Source organism: Rhynchophorus ferrugineus, unplaced genomic scaffold (genome assembly GCF_030347505.1).
Source record: "Rhynchophorus ferrugineus isolate W39M unplaced genomic scaffold, kcgeb_rfMv2 rfM1, whole genome shotgun sequence".
NCBI classification, from domain to species: Eukaryota; Metazoa; Arthropoda; class Insecta; order Coleoptera; family Curculionidae; genus Rhynchophorus; species Rhynchophorus ferrugineus.
This window is the reverse complement of record NW_027472580.1, coordinates 71,036,650-71,060,391: the sequence shown is the minus strand read 5'-3', so window position 1 is coordinate 71,060,391 and position 23,742 is coordinate 71,036,650. Positions and strand designations below refer to the sequence as shown.

The 23,742-nt window shown below is 31.8% G+C and overlaps 2 protein-coding genes, 1 long non-coding RNA gene and 1 other non-coding gene across 23 annotated transcripts; 1 reads left to right on the top strand and 3 right to left on the bottom strand.

Moving 5' to 3' along the window:
* The first annotated feature begins 1,612 nt into the window (after window positions 1–1,612).
* LOC143199526 (uncharacterized) lies at window positions 1,613–23,209 on the top strand. Of its 14 annotated transcripts, none has more exons than XR_013006486.1 (5): window positions 1,613–2,085; window positions 3,064–3,086; window positions 3,146–5,042; window positions 22,556–22,621; window positions 22,690–23,209. XR_013006486.1 is itself a non-coding variant. In XM_076409419.1 (3 exons), the coding sequence occupies exons 1-3, from the start codon at window positions 16,790–16,792 to the stop codon at window positions 23,112–23,114; spliced, it is 537 nt and encodes a 178-aa protein (XP_076265534.1). In that variant the 5' UTR covers window positions 16,397–16,789; the 3' UTR covers window positions 23,115–23,209. The 14 variants fall into 14 exon arrangements, 2 of the variants coding, with proteins under 2 accessions (XP_076265534.1, XP_076265526.1); XR_013006484.1 differs by having other exon boundaries at window positions 3,011–3,086; XR_013006487.1 differs by lacking the exon at window positions 3,064–3,086 and having other exon boundaries at window positions 3,202–5,042.
* LOC143189428 (U6 spliceosomal RNA) lies at window positions 4,090–4,195 on the bottom strand. Its single transcript, XR_013003878.1, has one exon. It is a non-coding gene; the product is annotated as a U6 spliceosomal RNA (small nuclear RNA).
* On the bottom strand, window positions 9,736–16,621 carry LOC143199569 (uncharacterized). 3 transcript variants are annotated; one of them, XM_076409472.1, is made up of 5 exons: window positions 16,505–16,596; window positions 16,384–16,399; window positions 16,265–16,319; window positions 15,901–16,201; window positions 12,730–15,814 (listed from the first exon to the last, which is right to left on the bottom strand). In XM_076409472.1, the coding sequence occupies exon 5, from the start codon at window positions 14,583–14,585 to the stop codon at window positions 14,115–14,117; it is 471 nt and encodes a 156-aa protein (XP_076265587.1). In that variant the 5' UTR covers window positions 14,586–15,814; window positions 15,901–16,201; window positions 16,265–16,319; window positions 16,384–16,399; window positions 16,505–16,596; the 3' UTR covers window positions 12,730–14,114. The 3 variants fall into 3 exon arrangements, 2 of the variants coding, with proteins under 2 accessions (XP_076265587.1, XP_076265576.1); XR_013006493.1 differs by adding an exon at window positions 9,736–10,561 and having other exon boundaries at window positions 15,547–15,814; window positions 15,901–16,399; window positions 16,505–16,621; XM_076409461.1 differs by having other exon boundaries at window positions 16,265–16,399; window positions 16,505–16,621.
* Window positions 18,739–21,014, bottom strand: LOC143199573 (uncharacterized). Of its 5 annotated transcripts, none has more exons than XR_013006497.1 (5): window positions 20,723–21,014; window positions 20,171–20,664; window positions 19,792–20,112; window positions 19,336–19,717; window positions 18,739–19,269 (listed from the first exon to the last, which is right to left on the bottom strand). It is a non-coding gene; the product is annotated as an uncharacterized LOC143199573 (long non-coding RNA). The 5 variants fall into 5 exon arrangements; XR_013006498.1 differs by having other exon boundaries at window positions 18,740–19,269; window positions 20,171–20,388; window positions 20,436–21,014; XR_013006499.1 differs by having other exon boundaries at window positions 18,740–19,269; window positions 20,171–20,388; window positions 20,447–21,014.
* Window positions 23,210–23,742: the final 533 nt, after the last annotated feature.

The following is a 23,742-nucleotide window of genomic DNA, read 5'->3' as shown; positions in this document are numbered from 1 at the left end:
ACCCTGAATTTTGCTTATAACATAACTGAACAAGATTCAACGGTTTTACTCTACTTAATCATCTGACTCAGCCATCATTATATAGGATCTGGAAAACCTCAAGATTGATGTGCCGTTAGAGCCTCTATTCAATGTTTTTGGGCATTGTCCTTGATAACGTTATTAACAGTTTCTACAGGTCCTTGTGAAGATTGTCGTTACGAATGTGCCCTAGATCATCAGCAACACCTCTCATTACCTTGTTTTAGAATCCTTTTATGATATTTCTATTGCTTTGGCTGGTACAACCCCCGAGTTGAGCAATAAGTTCACACTGGTTTCAAGATTTGTTAGTTAAGAAAAAGCGTATGGACAGCGCTAAATATTTACCCAATAACCACTAATTTTTTTGTACTTCAGCTTTGTACTTTGCGCTTTGCACTTCTGGAATTCATCACATTTTTTAATATTTGGCTTCCAACAGAGTTTAACATCAAGTATCATGCCCAGATATTTAGTTGTATTTGTATACAGAACTACTTGCTAATTTATAGTTATATACTGTCTTGTGCTTTATTATTTAGTTGATAAAATAAATACTGGTATCATTTATTTTGATTCAATTTCATGCGCCATGTTTCTGTCCTACGTTGTATTTAGGCAATAGATGGTTTGTAACTTTTCAGTTGATTCATTGAATTGTATATCAAATGTATAGCAGATAAAGGACTGGCCCCAATAAACTTCCCCACGGCATATCTGCCTGTATTTTCATTAAGTCAGAATCTCCTTTCGTGACTCTGAAGTATTGCGTAAGTCAGTTATATAAGACTCTAAAATTTTTGAATATTAGTCGCATTTGAAAACATTTGAAAATATTGCAAACAAACAAACAAACTTTATTTTTTTAGTGATTTTCCTGACATTGGTGATTCTGTGAATTCGATCAAACGTGGAATGTTATTTTCGGAAACCAAAAGTGATAATCCGGAATAAGACGCTATTCCTTTTATTCCCTTCATGGAAGATTTTCAAATAATTTGGACATTATCGGCTATAGTGATATTATATAGTGTTTCATGGGACTGATTTTCTGATTTATAACTACTTCAGCCACATTTCACAGTTGCAGTACATGTTTTAGTCTGAATGAAACATTTATTAGGTTGATGATCTTAATTAGGTAATAAGGTCAAAATCAGGAGCCTTCTTTCACCAACAGATGCAGTCAGTTCGCCTATCATAAACGAAAAAGGAAGGAAACAGAAATGATCAATAAGAAGGGCGGTGTCATTCATCATGATCATGCTGATAAAGTCGAAGATTATCCCGTGTTACCACCGTTTATTGTGGTCTAATCAAATGAAGCTAACTTTACTTGAATTAATTAACTTTGGAAAAACTTAAAAGAAACAAAATTACTTTTTCTCCAACTCGTTACATATTATCTATTATACATAAATATAATGTATCCATAATGTGTGGTTTCGTAATATCTTTGTTGATATAAACGGTATCGTCGGTTCCGACTATGACTGCGATTTGTTCTGATAATTATTGATAACATAATTAATCATCTCAACTCTGTTTTCACTACCTGTAATTTATTAATGATAGCAAATATAACCTGTAATGAATATTTGCTTGACGAAAAATTTGTGAGGTCTAATCAGAGGTTGCGTTGCGATCGCAATGTGTGATGGCTAGTTTCAATTGTTAGAACAAAAGCTTGTGATTGGCATAAATTGTGCGAACACAAGTATCATTGGGATTGTTGTTCAAAGTGGTTTTATTTTAAGTTTTTTGAGTTATTTTGAATACCATAATGCAGAAAGAAGTCTTCATTTTCCCTTGTGCATATTTTTTGTTATATTAATTGTTACTAAATTATCTATTGTTTAAAAACTGATTAAGATGCATTCTGATAGCAAAAAATGTTGTACACCAGAATGTAAAGCTGTTACAGAAAGAGACATCGTTTAAAGTAAATAAAACTAAATTATCTGGATTGAGCACAATACAAATTTATCATCGTCATCGTGTGTGTGTCACAGGCATTTTAGTGGGGAATTGAGAATTACCTTTCAACCGCGAACAGGTCTTAGGGTAAGTACCTGTTCAAAATGGTTTTTACCATGTACATATACAAATATCTATTATAAATATTATATACTTGTTATACGCATATATAATTTTTACCAACACTTATATATGAAAAATCAACCTAATTCTTATCAAGACATAAGTGATATTGGGGAAAATATTAATTTGTTGCAATAGTTGTTATGTAAAAAAATAATAGCTAATTAGGACAAATTTAGATAATTAGAGATTATTTCTTATTGTCATTAAAAATATAATTGCAACTTATCATTGATTTTTTTGGGATTGAAAAGTTTGAATAAACCTTGTTTTGTAACCGGTGTTTAAAATTTTACTCTAATATATTTTTCTTTGTGTAACGTTCCGCAACTAAGCCCTATGAAATTAAAAAAATAATCAAGCATGTTACAATAGTAAAGGAAATGCTGGGAACTCATTTAATGACTAGAAAATATAGTAATATGAAAATGATCATTAATTTTTGATGAAATATTTCAAATTTAATGTTAATCAAAATGTACATTTTAATAATTGAGTGTTTTTTGTGAATTTTGTTTACGAGCAAATAAAAATTGGGAACCATTTGAAGATAAAAACTCATGCACTATTAGAACATTTTATTACAAATCTTTAAAACGGAGTGAAAAAGACCATATTTGTATAGAGATTCTATTGATATTATGTCATATATATACGGTTGATCCATGTACGATTACATCAAGTCTATGCACTATATTTACTTAAAGGCATCATATTGAAACATTATTTTTCACTTTATTGGGCAAACTCCATAAATTATATTAACATAAAGCCTTGATATTATCTAATATTATTTACGAAAAGTTCAGAAAGCATATTTGTATATGTAATGCATCTATCTCAAAATAAAATCTTCATTTTGCACACCATCGTACTTTTCACCTGAAAGAAGTCACCAGTCAAAGCATCCGCACCCCTAGTTTACCGGTACATGTATCATAGTTCCAGGTGTAGGGCTACCAAAGGTGGACTGAAGTTGATGTAAATTAACTTAGTTTATTGGAATTTGAACAGAAGCTTGTAGATCAGGGTGAACGGCCACCAAATGCAGATTGCAGTATCTCAGTTTCTCATCCGTAGGCTGTTGGAATCTGGAATAATCAAAGCAGAGATTCTATAGACGGATACCATAGAAACTTGGACAAAAACAGTGCCATTCCGAAGAACTTTAAAGATAAACTGGCAGATGAAGGATCAGTTGATGTTCTAAAACAATTGTTATAACAACTATAAGCTATACATGGAATAACGACCACGTATGACCCAGCGGCTATTTCACTAGGAGGGAGGTTTTATTTAATATAACTTATTGACTTTTTGAGTTTTTGTAACTACTTGACTGATAAACAATTGAGATGGCTTGGATCTGGTTTTATCCTCAGTATGGATTTTTATTGCCGTTCAACCAGACGCCTCTTCTTATCTTGAATAAATAAGGTTTTAAGAAAAATAATAGTTTTCTTTGTGTTTAGAATCATTTCGTAAAATATAACTTAATCGATTAATTTTAGATGACCAATTTCCATTGCGGAAATCATGTAATTAGTGAAGGTTTTGAGGCAAGAACACATCCCTCAATGAATCAGACAAGTTCACAACTCACAATTGGGACATAGAGGTCTCTCAGTTCGATCCATTGTCGATTCAAAGAATGGGTAAAATGACAGTGACCAATTAGTAGCAGAGTTTCGCGAGTCAGAGCATAAAAGCTAGGGTTTAGTAGGCGTGAGATTATATGGTTTAGGGTTTATTTTATAGCGAATATTTCGACCGTAAGAGTAGTGAAAACAGAAGTAGTATTTCGCGTCTACTCCTATAGAATACTTAGAGCCATATCTATAAGACGCTAATGTCTAATTTATTTTGTTAATGCGCAAAATCCACGCCAGGTCAAAGGTGAAATATATGGAATCCTGGATGATAGGAAGCATACCATTTTTTATAGCTTAGTGGTCAAACATTTGTTTTACACACAGGGAACATATATAAAAATGTATATCATCCTTGTGTAACGTCCATGCTAATATACTCGGTATCGTTTAAATTTTAGTATATGTACTGGCGAAGTGAGTACACAGTTATTTTAACGAGAAGTACAAAGCGATAGCGTAGGTTTAAATCAATTATGTTTTAAATCAATTTGTATTACTATACGTATTACTCAATATAGACTTCAAATTAGATGAAATTTACGATGAAACAAATATCGGCTGAAATAATTTACAAGCATCTGCTATTATCACTTAGCACTTTATCAAGTAGCACTTTGGATAAGGAGTACCAGACAAATCATGTCACACTTTTAACTTCATAGATGATCCCAGGTTACAATAATAGACAGATAAACATCGAAAAAGTATGTACACTATACAAATGCAGATTTCTTATAGAGGTAAAGAAGTCACCGTTGAGTAACACCTTCCCTTCTCTGAAACATCAGCGAATTGGGTTCAAGAAGTGACCTCTTTGAGCCAATCTTCCGACAAACCTGTAGGAGTAGCAGTCAAGGAAGTTTATGTACTAAGCTTAAGTATGCCGGCTTGGTGGCGCAGTGGTAAAGGCGATGGGACCGTTGCTATAGCCGCGGGTTCGAATCCTGCTGGGGCATGGTCATAAATTTATGTTTGTGATTGTTTAACATTTGTGAATGTTCTAGGCAAGAGTGTAAAATCCGACAAGGAAAATGATCCCAGTCACGCCAGTAACCAGGCTGAGTAAGACCGGATGTCTTCTGTGATGATTTCTAAAGTTGGTCACTCACCAGTCGGTAGGCTTAATGCTGAGGACCGTAGTTAAAAGAAGACTGAAGTTTGTAACTAACCTCCTTTAGTAAATACAAATACTTTGCAGTAGAAAATGTGTTGCTTAATAACACAATTAATAAATTGGAAGGATATTGGGATAAACGTATTAAAACTGAGGTAGGTTATATCAAATATTGAAAATTCACGATTTTTTCCGTTATATTTTAGAATTTATTAAAAAATCTCATATTTTATACCCCCCTCCCCCCCCCCAAAAAAAAAAAAAACGAGAAGATATTTAAATGTCGTCTAAAATATTTTATTTTTTTTTTAGTTTTGGGTTTGCGCTATTGTAGTTTATTGGCTTGAACCAATGGTAACTAAATTATACTTGTAAATACAGAATATATATTATATATATTAGTCACAATTTTAGTAAAAATATTAAGGTATCACTAGGGCGGTTATGATTACAATTATTTATTTTGATATATTATTATTTTAAATAAAAAAAATTCTGAATAATATTTATTGACGTTTAAAATATTTAATTTTCAGATAAATAAATACTGTAATTGAATTATATTATTATCTTTCATATCTGATTTTTAAATAGTGTAAACAGGTCCAACTTGAATAACACTTACCTATTTGTAAACAGTATTGACTTAGAAAAACACATAAAATCGATATTTATATTAGAATCTTATCTAATTATAATACTGCGTCGTCACATTATGTATCACGTAACCAGGATAAAAATATAGTTAAATTGAATATTCCCGAATATTAGACATTAACCTTATTTTCAAGGAATTTTATATATATATATATATATATATATATATATATATATATATATATATACTCTTATTTTAATTGCTTAGTTTGGAAATATGCTATTTTGAGGTTAAAAACGATCAGAGTGATTGTCCACCGGTCGAAATTGTGAGTGCGGAATAATCATGGCCAGAAAGTCATGCTCGGCAGACAGGCTGCTAAATCCAAATGAGACGATTACTACCGGCTTCACTTGATTAATTTAACGACGTATCATTTCAAAATAGACCAGCAATAAGGAGTAACGGACCCAAGTCATACTTTAGCATGGATCATATTTGGATTAACATATATTGAAAGGAAAAACGTACAAAAAAAATGCGTACAAGGGAGATAGTTAAAAGCGACACGCTAGCCACGCTAGCATCAAGGGCCAGTAGAAACCACTTTCAGTGGCGTTTATGTATGCTTCAAATTATCCATAGATCATAACTACACATCAAAAACTTTAGCCACTTTGGCATTAGCTTCTGGTTTATAAGATAGCTACAATTTATATTTTCGGCAGTTTTTCAGCGAGCATTCTTTTGAGATCTGAGAACAGGAAATAGTCGATGGGGGCCAGATCTGGAGAATACGGTGGATGAGGAAGCAATTCGAAGCCCAATTAATGGATTTTTGCTATAGTTTGCACTTACTTGTGACACGGTGCATTGCCTTGGTGAAACTTCTTTTTCTTCAAATGCGTCCGTTTTTAATATTAATTTCGTTCCTCAAACGGTCCAATAATGCTATGTAATAGTCTGCTGCTGATGCTGTTGATAGTCCTTCCTTTTCCAAGGTAGTCAATGAAAATTATTCCATGTGCATCCCAAAATACAGACGTCATAAACTTGCCAGTCGATTGTTGCGTTTTCCCACGTTTTGAAGCGGGTTCATCATACGCAGTCTACTCGAATGACTGTCAGTTGGACCTCCAAGTGAAATGACAGAGCCATATTTTATGCATTGTCACATATCGATGCAAAAACTCGGGCTAATTAGGCTCGGTCAGCTTCAAACACTGCAGCACCCACTTTGCGGAGAGCTTTGTCATACCTAAATATTCGGGAATGATGATATATACGTTCAGTTGAGATCTTTAGTGTCTGCTATTTCACTCAATTTCAATTTACGGTCATTCTAAATCATTTTGTGGATTTTTTAAATGTTTTCGGTAATAATCTCTTTTGACCGTCCACTGCAAAAGTGACCGTTCCATTACAAAAGTGAGTGTTAGTTCTTGACTGAGTTATTTCAATATATTTTAATATACAAACATACATTATTATAATTAATTTTATATTCCAAATATGTTTCAAATATTTATTAATTATTAATTATTTAGTTATTACATTTATTATATATTGGAAATGCTGGGAACACAAATTTTAGTAGCATATAATTTTTAAATTATTCCCTTTCTTCTATTATGAGAGAAACATGACTAACTTAATAAACTGCGGTCGAATTTCGCTCCCTAGTAGAGTAGAAAACCCTAAAGAATTATAATAATCCTTAAAAATAACACTCTGCCTGCCAAATTATAATGTTGCTCCTTCCCAACTATAATTTATTAAAGTTTTTTAAGTTTTCTAACCACTATGCTGCCTGAAAGATGAGAAAATGTCGTGATTAGTCATGGCCAATTCCTTAAACTAAATGCATTTTATCAATTTATGTTCTTAATTTTTCAAAGTGATTAAAAACTGAAACTTATTTGCATATCTTCTGGATATTAGAATGTTTATTATTAGTTTAAATATATATTCAATCTAATTTATGGACCCCATAACTACAGTGGCGTTTTGCAAGACAATATACATAGGTATTGTTAGTCATAATATTTATTCATTGCAGACATATAGTTCTTCACACTGGACACAGGAATGGTTGCATTTTTAGTCCAATTGAGTTGATGTGTTGTGGTGTGGTGTTGCAAAGAATTATTACAATAAATATTCAGTTCGAGGAGGATATTCAAACCAGAAGTATCTGAATTTATGGAAAGAGGCATTGTTGAAAATAGCACCTTCGGTTTGTGTGAGCTCGACACATTGAAAGAGAAATTGACAAATGGTAGCATATTGTGCAGATTTTTGATAGATTGGAAATAAACAGCTTAGTGTTTCACTTGATTAGGGTTTCTGAAAGTTATAGTGATTGAATAAGTCCTTCTGAATGTTGGTTTATCATTCAATGCTGACGATTACCAAGACGGGGTGATGAAGGAGATGATTTTTGATTAAGATGTATGAGCAGAGAAATAACACTAACTGTTTTGCACATATGGCTAATGCATTAAGGAGAATGCAGTGATTAAATGTAGTTGTATTAAGAAATATGTATATTGATAGTAATAGGACAAACTAAAGAGAAATATAGTAATATCATAATGACCTTACAAGGATTCATTGCATCGAAAGAAACAAGAACTAAACGTAAAACATAATGCTCTCTAATAAAAGTAAAATACATTAATTATGTGGATAGGCCTTCGGGGGATACCACTACATACAAAGGCGCGCCTAGAACCCTACCGATACTAGTGTGGAAAAAAGCTCAATGTATATACAATAAAACAACTCTAACCGATAAATTAAATGTAGTTTTAACTTCCTCGATAATAAATGCATTTGATGTACTATAATGATAAAATAAATTATATTTAACAGAATATTTGTTTAATTACTTTATTTATATTAAAATTTTGTTATATGTCAGAGCCAAAATGTACTAAAACTCGGAGTTTCTGCGGCAACATTGCAACGTTTTGACAGTTCTCCCGTGTCACTACTATTTTGAATTGACTATACGCATTTTTGTATGCATTTTACAGTTGACTCGAATTTTTAAATTTGCATAACAGCTGGTTTTTTTTAAACTCTCTCTTTAAAATTATAATTTGATGAGTATTAAGGCAAACTGCATATACTAATCTAGTGAGTAATTGGTAAAAGCTTGAAGCCAATAGTATCTCTAAACGCAGTAATTTATTATGTTTTTGTATGTATTTCAATTATGTTTTTCCTTTCAATATATGTTAATCCAAATATGATCCATGCTAAAGTATGACTTGGGTCCGTTACTCCTTATTGCTGGTCTATTTTGAAATGATACGTCGTTAAATTAATCAAGTGAAGCCGGTAGTAATCGTCTCATTTGGATTTAGCAGCCTGTCTGCCGAGCATGACTTTCGGGCCATGATTATTCCGCACTCACAATTTCGACCGGTGGACAATCACTCTGATCGTTATATATATATATATATATATATATATATATATATATATATATATATGTATATATATATGCATTTTACTACATTTACATAATGTAGCCATGATTATTCCGCACTCACAATTTCGACCGGTGGACAATCACTCTGATCGTTATATATATATATATATATATATATATATATATATATATATATATATATATATATATATATATATATATGTATATATATATGCATTTTACTACATTTACATAATGTAGCGGAATAATCATGGCCCGAAAGTCATGCTCGGCAGACAGGCTGCTAAATCCAAATGAGACGATTACTACCGGCTTCACTTGATTAATTTAACGACGTATCATTTCAAAATAGACCAGCAATAAGGAGTAACGGACCCAAGTCATACTTTAGCATGGATCATATTTGGATTAACATATATTGAAAGGAAAAACATAATTGAAATACATACAAAAACATAATAAATTACTGCGTTTAGAGATACTATTGGCTTCAAGCTTTTACCAATTACTCACTAGATTAGTATATTCTGTTTGCCTTAATACTTATCAAATTATAATTTTAAAGAGAGAGTTTTAAACAAAAACCAGCTGTTATGCAAATTTAAAAATTCGAGTCAACTGTAAAATGCATACAAAAATGCGTATAGTCAATTCAAAATAGCAGTGACACGGGAGAACTGTCAAAACGTTGCAATGTTGCCGCAGAAACTCCGAGTTTTAGTACATTTTGGCTCTGACATATAACAAAATTTTAATATAAATATAGTAATTAAACAAATATTCTGTTAAATATAATTTATTTTAACATTATAGTACATTAAATGCATTTATTATCGAGGAAGTTAAAACTACATTTAATTTATCGGTTAGAGTTGTTTTATTGTATATACATTGAGCTTTCTTCCACACTAGTATCAGTAGGGTTCTAGGCGAGCCTTTGTATGTAGTGGTATCCCCCGAAGGCCTATCCACATAATTAACAACTTTCTATCTGAGTAATGTATTTTACTTTTATTAGAGGGCATTATGTTTTACGCTTAGTTCTTGTTTCTTTCGATGCAATGAATCCTTGTAAGGTCATTATGATATTACTATATTTCTCTTTAGTTTGTCCTATTACTATCAATATACATATTTCTTAATACAACTACATTTAATCACTGCATTCTCCTTAATGCATTAGCCATATGTGCAAAACAGTTAGTGTTATTTCTCTGCTCATACATCTTAATCAAAAATCATCTCCTTCATCACCCCGTCTTGGTAATCGTCAGCATTGAATGATAAACTAACATTCAGAAGGACTTATTCAATCACTATAACTTTCAGAAACCCTAATCAAGTGAAACACTAAGCTGTTTATTTCCAATCTATCAAAAATCTGCACAATATGCTACCATTTGTCAATTTCTCTTTCAATGTGTCGAGCTCACACAAACCGAAGGTGCTATTTTCAACAATGCCTCTTTCCATAAATTCAGATACTTCTGGTTTGAATATCCTCCTCGAACTGAATATTTATTGTAATAATTCTTTGCAACACCACACCACAACACATCAACTCAATTGGACTAAAAATGCAACCATTCCTGTGTCCAGTGTGAAGAACTATATGTCTGCAATGAATAAATATTATGACTAACAATACCTATGTATATTGTCTTGCAAAACGCCACTGTAGTTATGGGGTCCATAAATTAGATTGAATATATATTTAAACTAATAATAAACATTCTAATATCCAGAAGATATGCAAATAAGTTTCAGTTTTTAATCACTTTGAAAAATTAAGAACATAAATTGATAAAATGCATTTAGTTTAAGGAATAGGCCATGACTAATCACGACATTTTCTCATCTTTCAGGCAGCATAGTGGTTAGAAAACTTAAAAAACTTTAATAAATTATAGTTGGGAAGGAGCAACATTAAAACTCGGCAGGCAGAGTAGGATTTTTAAGGATTATTATAATTCTTTAGGGTTTTCTACTCTACTAGTGAGCGAAATTCGACCGCAGTTTATTAAGTTAGTCATGTTTCTCTCATAATAGAAGAAAGGGAATAATTTAAAAATTATATGCTACTAAAATTTGTGTTCCCAGCATTTCCAATATATAATAAATGTAATAACTAAATAATTAATAATTAATAAATATTTGAAACATATTTGGAATATAAAATTAATTATAATAATGTATGTTTGTATATTAAAATATATTGAAATAACTCAGTCAAGAACTAACACTCACTTTTGTAATGGAACGGTCACTTTTACAGTGGACGGTCAAAAGAGATTATTACCGAAAACATTTAAAAAATCCACAAAATGATTTAGAATGACCGTAAATTGAAATTGAGTGAAATAGCAGACACTAAAGATCTCAACTGAACGTATATATCATATCATTCCCGAATATTTAGGTATGACAAAGCTCTCCGCAAAGTGGGTGCTGCAGTGTTTGAAGCTGACCGAGCCTAATTAGCTCGAGTTTTTGCATCGATATGTGACAATGCATAAAATATGGCTCTGTCATTTCACTTGGAGGTCCAACTGACAGTCATTCGAGTAGACTGCGTATGATGAACCCGCTTCAAAACGTGGGAAAACGCAACAATCGACTGGCAAGTTTATGACGTCTGTATTTTGGGATGCACATGGAATAATTTTCATTGACTACCTTGGAAAAGGAAGGACTATCAACAGCATCAGCAGCAGACTATTACATAGCATTATTGGACCGTTTGAGGAACGAAATTAATATTAAAAACGGACGCATTTGAAGAAAAAGAAGTTTCACCAAGGCAATGCACCGTGTCACAAGTAAGTGCAAACTATAGCAAAAATCCATTAATTGGGCTTCGAATTGCTTCCTCATCCACCGTATTCTCCAGATCTGGCCCCCATCGACTATTTCCTGTTCTCAGATCTCAAAAGAATGCTCGCTGAAAAACTGCCGAAAATATAAATTGTAGCTATCTTATAAACCAGAAGCTAATGCCAAAGTGGCTAAAGTTTTTGACGTGTAGTTATGATCTATGGATAATTTGAAGCATACATAAACGCCACTGAAAGTGGTTTCTACTGGCCCTTGATGCTAGCGTGGCTAGCGTGTCGCTTTTAACTATCTCCCTTGTACGCATTGTACGTACATCTTAGCTGGAGCTGAAGAAGTGAGTGCACTAGTAACAGTATTGCTAATTTGCTAATTCGTTTATTCAAAAATTCAGCTTAATCCTAGTGAGGCTTACAAACCTTAGTGACAGTAGATCTCGCGCGTGATCTCTTGATTACATTGCACGTCATTATTGTTAGTGTTAGGATATAAGCTGGTATGTCGCGTGCTATCCCTTCGTATCGTCTGCACATGTCATACTTCATCCAAGCATAGTTTATCATTGTAGGCTTTTTCAATAACATCTGTTATTCTATGGACCTGGTCAATTGTTGAGTGCTTGTTAATAAACCCATACTGGTGTGTTTGTTTTAGGTTTTTTTCTCTCTATGATCGATTTTATTTTTTTCAACAGGAGTTTTTCAAAAACCTTGGATAGCTGGCAGCAGTGATATAGGTCTATAGGATTTTATTTCGTTTGGTGACTTCACAGGTTTTGGGATCATTATAATTTCCGCCATCTTCCAAATGTCTGGGACATCTAAATGCTGTATTGGTCAAGTTATTGAGTTTTATAATTCCCTTTCTTTGTAGTTTTTGCAGTAATTCTCCTGTTATGAAATCGTAGCCTAGTGCTTTCCTGTGGTTAATGTCATTTTTAATAACTTTGGTTAACTCTGTCGGCGTGACTAATTCAATCACCGAATTTTCAGCTTCTATCAAATTCTATCAAATATATTCAGCAAATTATGTTCAATATTAGTTTCGTTTGGTTTCAAAGTTTTTTCTAGACATTCAGCACATGCTTTTGCTTTTTGACGATTGTCACATGCCCAATTCCCACATATGTCTCTTATAGACATTATATTTGTATTGCTCATATTTGTAGACATGAGCGCTTTAGATATTTTGTGGCTTTCCAGAATGAGTAACCAGTTTCCTTATCATGTGTTAATTTTTTGAGATAGTCATTTATGGTTTTGTTTTTTATTTCCAGTATTTCTCTTTTCAGTCTTTGGGTTATATTGTTTACACTATTTTTATTTTCAGACCATTTCCTTCACTTCCTTAGGATAATTAATTCCTTTAGTTGTACTCTTAATTTCTGGAGTATCATTCCAAGCAGCTTGTTGAATATCTACTACGAATTTTTCTGCTTCAGGATTTAATTGTTCAGTTGTCTTAAGGGGTATATTTAGTTGAATTCGTTTGTTTAATTCTTCTGCAAATCCTTCCCAGTCTGTTCTCTTGTTTGTTAACGTTGGGTTTCTTTCTTTTCTTATTATATTTTCTCTCAACGTCAGAATCACTGGTGTATAATCTGAACTTAGCTCAAAATTTTCTTCGACTTTTATATAGTTGGATGTTACTTTTCTTATTATGAAGAAATCTAACAGGTCTGGGGTTTTCTCTTGTTCAGTCGGCCAATAAGTTGATTTTCCAGTTAATATGTAACTACATCTTAGTTCAGTAGCTGCTTTATGCAGTTCATTGCCTTTAGTTGTTGTCATTATGGATCCCTATCTTGTATTTTTTGCATTAAAATCACCTCCAATTATAAATGTGTCTCCCAGGTTGCTTAGGACATTCAAATAATTGTCTTTTTTTGATTCTATCTTGGAGGACTATAAATTGCGGCTGTAACCGTGTATCTTCTTGATTTTGATAGTTACTGCTGTTACCTGATTTTCTGCTGTATTGAGCCCAGGTTCTTGATGATAGGAAATGTTTTTTTTTTATTATTATTGCAGTTCCTCCTCTTGCGGTGTTAGCTAGATGTATGGTATGATAGAATGTATATCGTCCAATTTTTATAAAGGATTCCTTTGTTAAATGGGTTTCTGATATTAGGCAAATATCTATTTTTTGTATATCTAGGAAGACTTGTAGGGTAGCGTGATGTTGCTGGATTCCATTAGCATTCCAAATTGCTATTCGGATATCTTTATTTGCCATTTCGGATTTTTGGGGCCACATACCTAATGTTTTTCATTTCTAGTTTTTCAATTCTTTCGGAGAAATATTCGATCATCTTTTCTTGTCTGCCCAGCTTTCCTATTAGTTTAAGTAGTAATTGGCGTTGGTGGTTGCTTCATCTTCCTTGGTGTCTCTTTGGTTACTTTGACTGATACTTTGGGCATAAGTAATTTCACCATTAACGTTGTTATACTTTTCCGGTTGTTTCTTTTCACTCATTGTTTCTTGATGTTTAACTTGAACTACTTTATTTCTCCTCTCTTGTAGTGTTTTAGCAACTAGAAATCCTCTATAGCTTGCCGGATTGCAGTTTGTACATTTCGGCTTAGCTTCTTTGGGGTTTCTACACTCTGTGGTGATATATTTACCTGAACATTTTACACATCTAGGTTCTATTCTGCAGAATTTCTGTGTGTGTCCATGCAATTGGCATCTTTTGCATTGCGGTATTAAGTTCAATTTTTTTAGAGGTTCGATTTTTATTTCGACCCTTAAAATTCTTTTAATATCAAAAATGGTTTTTGTGTCCGTATCATGTTCAAAGGCTAACATAAATAGAGTTAATGGCTTCTTGTGGACTAAAATTTCTCCTTTGTTAGTCTTTCCTTTTTTTAAAGTATTTGTCGCATTTAAGCATTTAAGCCCATTTAGTTTAGTTCTGCGATAATTTTTTCACTTTTAGCTGTTGATGGAAACCCTCTTGCCATAACTTTGATGTCTCTAGTTTGTTTGTCTTCATAGGAGTGCCACTGCAGTTTCAGCAACTCTAAACAATTTATTATTTTTGTAAATATTGTACGACATTCGGCGTTCAATTTTATTTGTCCATTGTTCAGTACCGTTGCTTTGAATACTATATAGTTGGACCTCAGTGTTTTGTATAGGAAGTCAAAGTTGGTAACATTACTTACGATAATTGGGGGTGGCCTGGGCATTCTAATTTCTTTATTTTGTTCATTATTTTATTTTATTTTTTTTGCTGTGGTGAAGGTCCTGGAGGATTATTTGCTTATCTTTTTTTATTTTTAACCGTTATCCAGCCTATTTCTTTGTGCAATTCTTCTTCATCTGTTTCGTATGTAACAATTGGACTGCTTTTGTTGGCTTGGTGGTTTATCACTGTTTTGTCCTTGCCCTCAGAGCTTTGTTTATTTATTTGTAGCTGGAAGGCATTTATTTGGTTTGCATATTGGTTAATGCAATTTCAAGACTCTCCCGCGCCGACTTTTCGTTCATCCACGCATTGTAGAGTGCCTGTCCGTTCTGGGTTCTAGTTGAGTTCTCTACATTCGAAACTGTAATATGTGTTACGTCTGATATCGATATTTCTGTTTTATCTATTTTATGTGCAGTGTTCACCTTCATATTTTTGTTTATATATTATTGACATAATACTGTTTTTTTTATGTTTAAATTTATCCTACGCCGCATTTGTGGTCCGGATATTGAGTTTTCGACCCTTAACGTTTTATGGAATTTTGCATTTATTTTCTACTGTACTTCTTCTACTGACCTTTTTTCCGATCGCACTTTCACTTTTTCACCAGTCTGTAAAATGTAACTTTTTTAACGCCGCATTTGTGACATAGATGTTGCACTTTTGTTTCGTTTCAATGACCGTCTCTCCGAACACGCCTTTACTCTGTGAAAGTATCTGTAAAAAATGTAAAATATAACTTTACTTGATCATACTATACTTAATCGTTTTTTATCTAAACTTGCCATTATTCTTTAATAATTCCAACATTCCGGGAATAGCTGAAGGTATCACAAAATACTCCCTAAAATTAAATAACTGCTTTTAATAATGTTTTAACCACTCACATTCCGTTTCAATATCATTCCAAATGTACCAGCAAATACTCACTTAATTTTAACGAACATTCTCTTTAGTTTTATTTATAAACTTTAAGAAAAGCCTTTGTCACCAGCGATATTCGATCCTTGTAGGATATTGTTGGCGAGCTAAACTCTTAGCCTGCACGGCTACCCGCTAAGCTTGTTTACCTATTGTATATCACCGATCTGACCGGTATACCTGGTTGCGTTTTTTGGTTTATTGGAATTTATTAATTTGTATGGTATATTACACAAAAATATTAGGCCTAAACATTCTTCCTCGGTATAAGTTTTAACCGTGCCAAATTTTAAGCTTCCCAGAGCGTTTTCTTCAAAAAAAACAGGCAAATTTTTCAAAAAATTCTTCATGCACAAGATAACATATTTATTACCTGCAACATTGGGTTAGCACTTAAATATAGAAAAAAATAAATTTTCTATTTTAACCTGAAATGACTCGGGAGTTAATACTACGAATTTACAGAAAAATCTTAGTATCGTTTAGAATTACCTCTGATACAGTGTCTCTAGAACCATATCAATTACTATGAATTTATAAACAAAAATAATTTTTCTTAGCTATGAAAAGAACAGATATGCGTAATGCTGATATTAGAATCTGTTGAACTTACATGTGTTTGCATCTTAATTTGTTTATAGTTCATAAACCTGATTGTTTAAACCGAATATTTTGAATTTATTAAAAATAGGCATTTGCTACAGATTCAAGTAATAAATACTTAGTTGTCGCTAACAATGTTCTGTTTTATCATTTTATCTGGGCCAGATTTATCGCTTCGCTTTTAAAAGTTTAATCGATCATTTTTTAAGTATTTCGCAGTAGGTTTGCCAACTGCGATCAATAAGTAGTTAGTCTGATTTAGTGTTCACAGTTTAAATTCTAGAATTTAAAAATAATGCTGATTAAGTTCCTGATTGTGTCTTTAATTATAATTGATGGCTGTATGTAGTACAATACTCTCATTATTTTTATGCAACTGTATAATGATTAAAATTTCACTTAAATTAAAAATGTATTTTATATATAATAACTTATTGTATAAGTTAATTGATTTGCATTTTGTGTAGTTATATATATTATATTTAATGGAATTTTGTAAGCTCTGCAGGATTTGTTTGTAAATTTAAGGCTTTATTGTAAAATGGTAGTAATTAGTGTCTCTGAAAATGATGCTTATAACTGGCTATAATATCTGGAAAACAAATACTAAATACTGCGCTTGTTTCATTTGCCATTCTAGCTTTTCATGTAAGTCCTTAATAATAAGCTTCTAGAAACTTCAGTTATTTAATAATTAATGTTGAGAACGCATGTAAGTTCAAGATTATTCAATAAAATTTTACCGTAAACAAAACTCGTATCTATATTATAATACATGTAGAAGTCATCAATAAACTAAATGAATGACAGGCTTCATATTTCCACTTCTTAAATTTGAAACCTACTGTAAATCACGAGTGATTTAAGGGGTCTACGTATATTCAACCACAAAGTGGACATTTTTCTAGAGAATATCTTCTTTTTAATCTAAAAATATTTTAATAGTAAGTGATGTTAAAATGCTTTTAAATTTTTTTATGGTAGATGTTTTGAACATGCTATTGCAGAATTAACTACGCAGACATACTGAAAACAATTGATTTTATTCTTTTGCGGTTGGATTCTGAGTACTTCGGTTAGATCTTCAATATTATAGCGTTAATAGGATTAGATCTAGAAGCCGATTTAGTTCCATTATGTTTAACGGCAAGTAATATGTGCGTTATTTCTCTCAAAAGGCATTGATTGCCTTTAAATGACATATTCAAAATTTTTCCGAAAATGCAATTTGCTCGCCAGTTATGGCCTAGTCTATTTCCATTATTGACACCAACAACGTCCGTGGCGGAGTACTCTTTTTATGTGTGTATGTACGGTTTTCTTGGACACGTCTTTACATTTGGTCGGTAGTTTCATGGGTAACAGCTTTATTTAACTGCATCTGTAGTGCAAGGATTTGGCCATCGTTTTCTTATTTTCAAGAGAGTGCAAGTATTTTTTTCGGCACTTCCTTTTACACATTTCTATTTAGAGAAATACTGATTTAGAATTGTTACGATGTATCTAAACCTATTAAAAAAATTGAGCGTATTTCTAGTAGTAATCATATACTTCTTGAATTGGTCCTTTGTATTTTCATCTAAATGAAAACATATAGTAAAAACACCTGAGGCTTGGTGGCGCAGTGGTAAAGGCAACAGCACGGTCCTCCTACTGTTGCGATAGCCGCGGGTTCGTATCATGGGGCATCTTCGTAAATTTATGTTTGGGATTGATTAATATTTATGATTATCCTAGGCAAGAGTGTAAAATCCGACAAGAAAAATGATTCCAGTCACGCCAGTAACCAGGCTGGGTAAGCCGGATGTCTTTTAGGATGATTTCTAAGTTGGTCACTCGCCAGTCGGTAGGCTTAGTGCCAAGGACCCTGGTTCGGAGCCCACGTTAAATAGTAGGTCCAGTCCAGATAAACCCATAATTGGCAAAAGGAAACTAAAATGTCTAAAAAATACTTAATCACATCTAATTATGATTATTTGCTATTATTAAATACAGAGCAGTTAATGTCGGTGTAACTAATATCATTTTATTTTTATAGTTCATTATACTATATTTTGAAGTTTCTTGATATCAACGTAATTTAAATCATAGGATTAATGTGGAATAGGTGCCAACCTTTTGAAATGAGTGATTAACATACAGAAGACAAAAATTTAATAATTCTATATTATAGTTTTAGTTTGTATACTTTTTAAGGAATAAAATAATCGGGATAATTTTATATTATTTCTTTTATTTCTTTAATTATAAGTAATATAAAAAAGTCCTTTACGGGGATAGATGCCTACTGCGTTGGTGAGATGCCACAATGGTATTTTGACTCGTAGGATAGTTACACTAAGGAGGAAGTTATGAACATTCTGAGTTTCTTATAACTTATTTTTTTAACTTTTTTCTTATAACTTTCTAATCTTCAACAATATATTGATTTTTCAAATGGCATAATCAAATTTGGTACTTACTTATAGTTAACTCAAATCAGTAGTGAACCTACGTGATCTGTCAAAACGTCGTAATGTTACAACAAGTTGCAACTCTGAGTTAAATAAAATAATGAAACAGAAATGTTATTTATCATAAGTTATTTTAAAATTATAGTAAATCTAATGCATATATTATCGAATGACTTAAAAGTATAATTAATTATACAGCCACAATAATTTATAGGTTAGTGTGGTTTTATCATATATACATTGATTTTTTTTCCACACTAGTATAGGTACAATTCTAGGAGCGTTTTTTTATGTAGTAGTATTCCCCGAAGGCCTAATTCGCCTAAAATATATTACTCTGATATAAAACTGACTGATGTATTTTACTTTCACTAGAGAGCATGTTTACCTTTACGCTTAGTTATTGTTTCATTCTATGCAATGTTTCCTTGTAAAGTAATTTTGATACTACTATATATCTCCTTAGTTTGTTGAGTTACTACCTGTATTCATCATTCTTGATAAAATTACATTAAACCACTGCATTATCCTTAATGTCGATTATTGTCGATGCACTGCATGGCATTTTATCCACCAGTGTACTATGATATGGTGCATTGTCCATTACAATGACTGACGGTTGCTCCGAGTTCTTTAAAAGTTGATTTTCAAACCACCGCAAAAACAAGTTATGCTTCATTTGTCCATGGTAGTCACACTTGGACTTAAAGAAAAAGTAATTCTTAATTCTGCACCAGGGATTAAACCATTCCTGTTTTCAGCATGCAGAACTATATGTTTGTAATGAATTATTAATAAATGTTATGAGTAACAATACCTAATTGATAGTTATTACAATGTTTACCTTCTTCGATCAACTTTTGTTGTCTTCGCAATAATAATTATTATCTTGCCATGAGTGACCCAATGTAACATTCTGAAATATCCATGTCTCATCTAAATATACAAATTGATATAATAATTCTTCCTTAATTGTTATGTATGTTTTTAATTTCTATTCTTTTAAAATCGATGTCTGGAATTTCCATTAAACCCCTCCGTACGTGATTTTTACACTACTTAAATCCTATATTACCCAAGACTGTATGAAGGGATGTTCTACATCACTCAAATAGCTGCATATCTTTTGGCTTTTTATGGATTCCTTCCCAATTGAAAATGTTCTCTGAAATAATTAAATTAAATTATATTTCGATTGAAAAAACTACTTACTTTTTTTATACATTTTGTATATTTGATCTCTTATACAGCTAACATTAAGCTGATTTTGATTCGTCACCAGTTTCGCATAAAGGCGGTTCCTTTTTGGTGAATTTAACGTTATTTTTACACTACTTAAATCCTATATTACCCAAGATTGTATGAAGGAATGTTCTACATCCCTCAAATAGCTGCATATCTTTTGGCTTTTTATGGATCCCTTCCCAATTGAAAATGTTCTCTGAAATAATTAAATTAAATTATATTTCGATTGAAAAAACTACTTACTCTTTTTATACATTTTGTATATTTGATCTCTTATACAGCTAACATTAAGCTGATTTTGATTCGTCACCAGTTTCGCATAAAGGCGGTTCCTTTTTGGTGAATTTAACGTTATTTTTACACTACTTAAATCCTATATTACCCAACAGTGTATGAAGGGATGTTCTACATCCCTCAAATAGCTGCATATCTTTTGGCTTTTTATGGATTTCTTCCCAATTGAAAATGTTCTCTGAAATAATTAAATTAAATTATATTTCGATTGAAAAAACTACTTACTCTTTTTATACATTTTGTATATTTGATCTCTTATACAGCTAACATTAAGCTGATTTTGATTCGTCACCAGTTTCGCATAAAGGCGGTTCCTTTTTGGTGAATTTAACGTTATTTTTACACTACTTAAATCCTATATTACCCAAGATTGTATGAAGGGATGTTCTACATCCCTCAAATAGCTGCATATCTTTTGGCTTTTTATGGATTCCTTCCCAATTGAAAATGTTCTCTGAAATAATTAAATTAAATTATATTTTGATTGAAAAAACTACTTACTCTTTTTATACATTTTGTATATGTGATCTCTTATACAGCTAACATCAATTGTCAACCTCAATTCAATAATTTCAACTATAGATCACAGTTGCAGATTTTCAGAGAGTCTGATATATAGCACTTTATAACAGCTTGCCTCTTTCTTTGTTGAAAATTACTTGAAGCCGTAAGAAGTTGAAACAATTAGCACTTTACTTGACTGAAATTAGCAATGCTTTTTGCATTTATTAAAGAAGATTTTACAGAATTGCAATATTCTGCCTAAATTTCTGTATAGTTAAGGCGTATTTCAGCTAATATAACTAAATTTCAATAGTTCATGGATAGGTGTACTTCTGCTATGTATCCTTTACGAGTCTTGGAATTCCTGGTTTGTGTTCTCATGTAAGATAATAACTTTACACGTGTTACTACCTATTAATGCTCTTGCTTGAGACAATATGTCGTTCAATTTGTTCAATTCAAATCTGTAGAAATCTGCAATTAAAATTTTATTCAGTTTTAGTAGCTGATAATACGCTACACCTTATGTCATACTTAACTTATATCATATTATATGTTGTATCTTACATTAGATATGATTGGTATAATCTTAATTTATAAAATTAATATATTACTATTGTTCTGCTTTACGGGATGTTACATTGCTTCACAAATATCTTCGGATTTGGCGCATAAGCGTATTGAGCTCCATTCAATTATAAAACAGAGAATAATCCCAGTTTATTTACTTTTTTATCGTGATTATTAAATTAAATTTTATTTAATTAGAAATTAAAATATTAAAATTTTTGAAATTTTTCAAATTTTGAGAAATGGAATATTTGTATGTGTTGATATTTGATCTAGGTCTACTATTGTTAGCAAATTTAGTTATTTCATAGTATCACTCTACACTGATTTTACATCTTAGCAAAATTCTGACTAATTTCTTCTACTCTGATTCTCTGAATTTCACATTTTTCGATTTTTACTCTCTAAAAATTCTAGCTATAACTTACCTATAAAATAAACTAAATCAAACTAAATCATTACTATTTTATATTGTTTAAAATAAATATCTAATTATTACCAGTTAGTACAGTTTTTGCTACTATGGACAAACCTCATTAGTGACTTGATTATTTCCAACAAAACAAGAATAATTTTCTTCCTTGTTTTTGTTATAATTAAATTTTGGCCTGTATTGATACCTATTCGATGTTGTTGAAAATAATGTGTTATAAATTTGGCAGCTAACATTCGCACTATAAATAAAATAGATCCTGTTTGGATTTTATAGCTTTTAAAAATTTAACTTTACATTCTGCTCTTACCCTTGTTCTGCCACATTTTAAAACAAATGTATGTTAAACCACCAAAAATAACACTACAATTTGTTTTAAAATATATTTATTAATACTTTTTATAATATTTCAAGAATAAAATGTGAGAATTTTTTGGAACCTTCAAGACACTAAATATACTGTTTTAGGTTATTTAATTCGTATGTAGACACTTGAAACTGTGCTCTCTTTCCTTTTTGTCTTTCCTCTTCATCAGAAAAATTAGTTTTACTTTATTTTTAGATGATTCATGTCGTGCCGAATACTGCCACTGTGATAATGGATGTGTCTCAATTACGTACAATATAGGTTTGTACTAGAAGCAATAACAGTTTAAAATAAAACATTAACAAACTAAACTGTTTATTTTCTTACAGGTGATAAGCAACAGACTATAGTAAAATGCCTCACCACAGAAGAGGAAACATGCAAGTATTATACTGCAAGTGATCCTAGTATCATTTCATGTAATTACCATCCAAATGGACTTTCTGTTTTAAATGATCTTGCCGATGGTCCAATAACAGAAAATTCTAACAGCCCTGCAAGTTCGACGACAATGACTACTACCACCAGTAATACAAGTCCGACGACGGCCAATTCTACTGCGAGTAAAATAACTTCAAAAACTCTCAGTACTACCGATAAAACAATTTCGACGACACTCAGTAGTACCACCAGTACTTCTACATATAATCCAAACATTGAGGGCACAACACCATCAACAGCCTTCACTTTTCTAGCATCATCAAATATTCTTTTAACTTGTTTGTTTTCAATTGTATATATATATAGTCTTTAAACAAATGCCGAACTGTATTAATTTATTAAATAAGAATATTTTAATATATATAATTTTATTATTTAAAAAAATAAAAAAGGTTTCTTAAATTATTATTAATTGTTTCAATAAGTATATAGAGCATTGAATACAGCGTTTAATGCCACGAAGCTTGCAAAACTGTAACTACAAACAGTATTATACTAAACTTGAAGAGGAAGTCACTTCCTCACATGGTAATTTTTACCTATCTGTGTATTCCTCCTGGTATGTTCATCCGTTCTTACCTTTCTGTGCAGGTAATTTTATCGGTTATTTGTATATTAATTTGTGTAGATAACTGAGAACTCATATACTAACTCTCCTCACTATCCAGAACAGTAATCAGAACCATTTGATCATGGTACAAGTGTTGAGAAAAGCGTAACTCATATCAGGAGGCAAGATTGAAATATTTTTTATCATCCTCCTTCCATAGAAAGGTCTACTGACATTAGCTTCCACTTCCTAAAGTCGTAAGCATCTCAATCAGCTATACCCAGTACTTTGGCTTCTAAATTATTACTGTCGAAGATCGACAGAATGTCCAACTAACCAAAAACTATATCTCATTTCAACTCAACGATAAAATTGAATCTGTGTGTTTTTT